We start from the raw sequence: 5,053 nt of genomic DNA, 5'->3' as shown, positions 1-5,053 counted from the left end.
TTTTTACTGAATGAGTATAGAGATGAATACCATTATAAATAATGAATATAATATATAAATCACAAGTGTTATGAACTAAATTTACAGATGTACCGAATATAATATACAGGTGGATATTACTATAAAAAGGGTTTTTACAGTTATGTACAATAGCATATATACAGATGGGTTTTACTATACAAATTTAACATTCACTTCCACTGCTATGCTGATGACACCCAGCTCTACTTCACCAAGATCATTGTTTTCTCTTCCGTCCACCTCCCTCACAAATTGCATCTCTGAAATATGGTGAAATGAAATGGTTCACCAACAACTTCCTTCAATTAAACAACAACTTCCTTCAATTAAACAGTATAATAAAACTGAGGTTCTTCTTATTGGCACTAAATCTTTCCAAAACTAACCGCTTCCCACTTATCATTGAGAGCTCCTCCATCTCACCTTCCCCCCAGGTTAAGAGTTTGGGTGTCATCCTTGATACCACCCTATCCTTTCAATCCCGTATCAATAACATTACCCAGTCTGCCTACTTTTCCCTTAAGAAGCATCAACTTGTCCACAGCCTCATCATGTCCCGACTCGACTATAGTAACTCCCTCCTCTTTGGCCTTCCTCAAAAATCCCTTCATAAACTAAAACTCAGCTGCCTGCATTATAACAACTTCTATTTCCACCACATCACCCCGGTCCTCCGACAGCTCCACCCATTCAATATAAAATTCTCATGTTGACATTCAAGGCCCTTCATCACCTTGGCCCCCCATATCTGTCAGGCCTCCTGGATGTTTCCACCCCCTCTCGTGCTCTCAGATCCTCTTTACACCTGTCCATCCCTTCTGCCCATCTCCCCACCATGGGAAGCAGAGTATTCAGCTGCTGTGCCCCCCCGCCTCTGGAACTGTCTATCACCGCTACTTAGAAACATGGACTCACCTCCATTTCAAATCACAACTCAAAATTGCCTATTCTCTTTAATATTAATTTCCCTGTCCCAGTATTTGTATTGTTTATATGATTTTTTTTATTCTGTGTTTTGACTTTGTTTCTGCCACTGTGTTTTTATCGTTTGTACAGTGACCTTGAGTGTCCAGAAAAGGTACATTTGAAATAAAATTATTATTATTATTTATCCATTGATGACCGGAGTGACCGAGTTGTGACATAGGCCTTTGCAAGAGGGTTCAAGTAGACCAGAGCCGTACCTTTCAGTACTTTATAAGGTCTGGACATTAAATCATTGTTCTTAAGCTTTTCATTGTGTCTTCAGACACAGTAAAGAACTATATCTTTCCAGCTTTTTTATTGCCATTACACTGTCACAAGTGCAAAGCAACGAAATGAGCAGTAGGCTGCCATTTTGCGGCGCTATGGGAGCAGTGTTGGGTTAAGGGTCTTTGCTCAGGGAACCAGAGTGGCAGTCTGTGGGAGAGGGGTTCGAATTCAGAACCTAAGCTTTCCAAGCTCTATGTCCTAATCACGAGGCCGTGGTTCTCTAACCTTATGCATCAATTACCTCAGTAAGTTTTTGAACTACCATCACAGTGACAGTTATTTAAATACAAAAAGATTATTATTCATTGCCATTGCATGATTTATTTAACTGCCCACTATGCTTCACATTTTTATCCAGACATTTAAATTACAAGGTTTTATGTTGCAATGCTTGAAGAAGGTATAGATGAGTGCTGGGGAAAACTGTTTATTTAAGCTTCTGATCTTATTAAAATGTTTCAGACAAGTATTGATTTATTTTGTACAAATGTTAATACTGTACTTGTAATAATGAAAAGTTTAGAAACTATCATTTGCTTGTGTTGCTACTAGCAGTTCGAGCGCAGGGCAAATCCATCAGGAGATGGCTCAGCTTTTTCACTCGGATCTGGAAAATTGCCAATTTGGTTTTGATATCTTTTCTACTTTGCAAATCCAATTTCACAGGTGAATACACAAAATGTCAAAGTTTGTCCCCAGGACTTGCTCCCTGTCATCTGCATTAGTTTACGTCGCAAATTCTTAAATTATTTTCTACATACTTCTTAGATATTTTTTATTTGAAAAAGAGGAAAACATTAGAAAGTCTTATTGTTTTGTAACTTATTTGCCTTTCCTTACAGTTCAAATACTGCAAAATTATAGCAAAATTAGGCTAAGCCATTTCTTAAAAGATAGCATTATACAAACAGGGGGAGGCAGCAGTGCCTAATATATTGGATTAGATGGAGCAGGATGGGATTCTGTGTCCTGCCACAGCTTTGGTTCAAGAGAGGGAGAGAGACTGAGTAGAAGACTGAAAAGAAAAACGGTCAGTCCAAGGATTGTCCTGAAAAGCAGAGGAGCTATTTTGGTCTGTGTGTGTGAGAGAGGGATGAGTATCTGTCTTCCACTTTTCTTTTCTGCTGGTACAGAAAGGATTTATTTATTACCATCAACCACAATGAGTAGAACAACCTTCTTTGAGGTAAGTCAGTGCGCCCCTATACAGACATGTGCCTTTTAAAAATCAAAGAAAACATGGATTCGGGCAAAAACATCAAGGGATAGAGAGAACATTTATAAATTGGTTTAATGTTTCTATTATTTTTTTTTACAATGATTTTGAGTGTCAAGAAAGTATAAACTTATAGGCCCTCTAAAAAGTTTTTTGGTTTTATGTTGACACATATCATGTCTGACATGGTCTGACGATCACTAATGAAGAGTAATTCTGTCAAATAGGTTCATATTAGAGCCACAAGCTTATGAACTAAAGCTAATTACAGTTTGGAACCTGGTCATGCCCTAGAAGCTGGAAAAGAAAACAAATATTTGAATGGTTCATTAGGAGGATGTATTCTGCTGAAGCCTGATTTCTTGAGAAACATGCAGTCATTATTATTATTGTTGTTGTTATTTTAAATTTTCATGGCAAAATATTTGAAGTTGTTCTCTCTTGTTCAGGTTGTTATTAAAGAAAGTGCTTTTCTCCACACCATAGTAGCCTAACTTCTGTTTCCAGAAATGATGCTGAGCTAATTTATTACTTAGCAGCCACAACAAACCATGGTCATAATATTAATGGATTTACATGTATTTGTCTATTATTTATTTATTATTATTTATTGATCTAACATTGGAGAAATTTATCTCTGCATTTTACTCCTCCCCTTGGGGAGCAGAGGGATGATATTGTGCAGCCCCCCGGGGAGCAGTGTGGGGTTAGGGGTCTTGCTCAGGGACCCAGAGTGGAGGCTGTGGGGATCGAATGAGGTACTTGCAACCTTTCCCGAAACGTGGGCACACAGCTCTAACCACTAGGCCAACACTCCCCACTGTAAGGAGCATCTTGTCACATTAAAGGCAAAATCAGGACAACAAACTTTGAAGAAACTTTGCCAACTTTAAAATCTGCTTAGTATCTAGTATATCTACCGTAAACGTCATACATGCGCTGCTTTGTTTTTAAACATATAAATATAAATATATAAATAAAAAATATAACCGTGGATGTCTGGGGAACAGCGATTTGCCTACATGTTATGAATGCTGGCATACCATAAAGAATAAATTATGAACAGTTCAGTTTGTTCCTTCAAGTCGTTGCCCATAGGAAGACGTTACTTGGATATAACCTAACGGAATATCTGCAGAACAGCTCCAAATGACACAAAACTCATATGGGTGACTAGAACACAATGTAATAACGTATAATCAAGGGGCCAATGTAAAAAAAAAAAAAAAACGGCGTTCCCCTTTAAATAGAAATAGAGGCCTGCCTCTAATTCTGCCCTCCTTCCAATTATGGCCTGGACCAAGATGTACCTCAGTGAAATAAAGGTCCCGTCCTATATTAGAGGATTTACGGTAATTCTTTGCATGGATTATAAAAATGACTAGCATTAGCATATGGGTAAAACGTTCATTATATCTATATTAACCAACTCTTTTGTCTTGTTTTAGCTAATGACACAACAAACTTAGAAAAAAAGTTAAGTGGGTTTAAGTTAAAGCAAAAACAAAAGTGAATTTAGATGATCCTAGCATTTTTTTCTATTGCCTTTCTTTCTGGTTAATAACTCACATCAGGAGTGATTACTTTCGTAATATATTTTTTTATAACATTTAATATAATAGCTGATTGTCATGTGTCTTTTATTGGGCGGGGGGAGGGGTTTTGGGGGGTTGATTGGTGAACCCTGTCACAATGTATTCAAGTTAAATGTCAACTTTGAGAACATTGCTTTTCGACACACTAAACAACAGCACCTTTGTACTATCTCAAAGAATTTTTGATTTGTGACAATACTACACCCTCCCTGGTCTAATGATGAAAGGTCTTGAAGTCTATAGCAAAGTATTTTAATTGAAACCTCAATAAACAGACAAATGATTTAAACTCTTTCCCATAACACTTTCTTATAATGCACATTTTGTGGCCACACTTTTTTCTCGTTTTCTCCTTCTTGAAACTGCACTCAGCAAATCTTCCGGCATCCATTAGTGGATTATTACACTGTCCAGTAAAGGAACAATTTAGCTGGGACAGCTCTGCTGAGCAGCACAGTATGGAATGCTTTCAGGGCAAATTGTCGGTCCATCCAGAACCCTGCATGCATACGCTGTACATCACCACTGACACAGACTAATTAGGATGTTAAACATGTAGAGAGCAGCACAGATCCTCATAGAGCACAAAGCTTGAGTATAGGCTTAATTCAAAGTAAGGCTTCTGTACAAACGGTGCCATTTTGCAGTAGGAGAAGTTAAAAGTAAACACAAATATATAGGTAATTTCATATAACAAAAAAAATATACTGCAGCTCCATCTGTAGGACTTGGCCCTCAATTTGGTGATTATCCCTATTATCCTGGGGAATACAGTATGAGTCTTTGGCAAAAAAATATCTGGTAAAAAGGTCAAACAGGGAAGGAATCCATGTTCTTGATGATGGAAGACCTCAATACTTGGGGAAATATTGTTAGGTTAGTTATACCAGGTACTGACTCATTCAGTTTCAATTTCAATTTAGTTTATTTATATATATTTATATTTATATAGATTCACAAATCATGT

General features: G+C 37.3%; 1 protein-coding gene across 1 annotated transcript in view; it reads left to right on the top strand.

Moving 5' to 3' along the window:
• The first annotated feature begins 2,327 nt into the window (after positions 1–2,327).
• Positions 2,328–5,053, top strand: part of LOC107084911 (very-long-chain enoyl-CoA reductase-like) — a 13,749-nt gene continuing 11,023 nt past the window's right edge. The window contains exon 1 of the mRNA XM_015374972.1: positions 2,328–2,461. Coding sequence (XP_015230458.1) covers positions 2,369–2,461 — 93 coding nt within the window. The 5' untranslated portion in view covers positions 2,328–2,368. The remainder of the gene's footprint in view (positions 2,462–5,053) is intronic.

Source organism: Cyprinodon variegatus, unplaced genomic scaffold, assembly GCF_000732505.1.
Source record: "Cyprinodon variegatus isolate N-32 unplaced genomic scaffold, C_variegatus-1.0 Scaffold111, whole genome shotgun sequence".
Lineage (NCBI taxonomy): Eukaryota > Metazoa > Chordata > Actinopteri > Cyprinodontiformes > Cyprinodontidae > Cyprinodon > Cyprinodon variegatus.
This window is presented reverse-complemented; position numbering and strand designations above follow the sequence as displayed.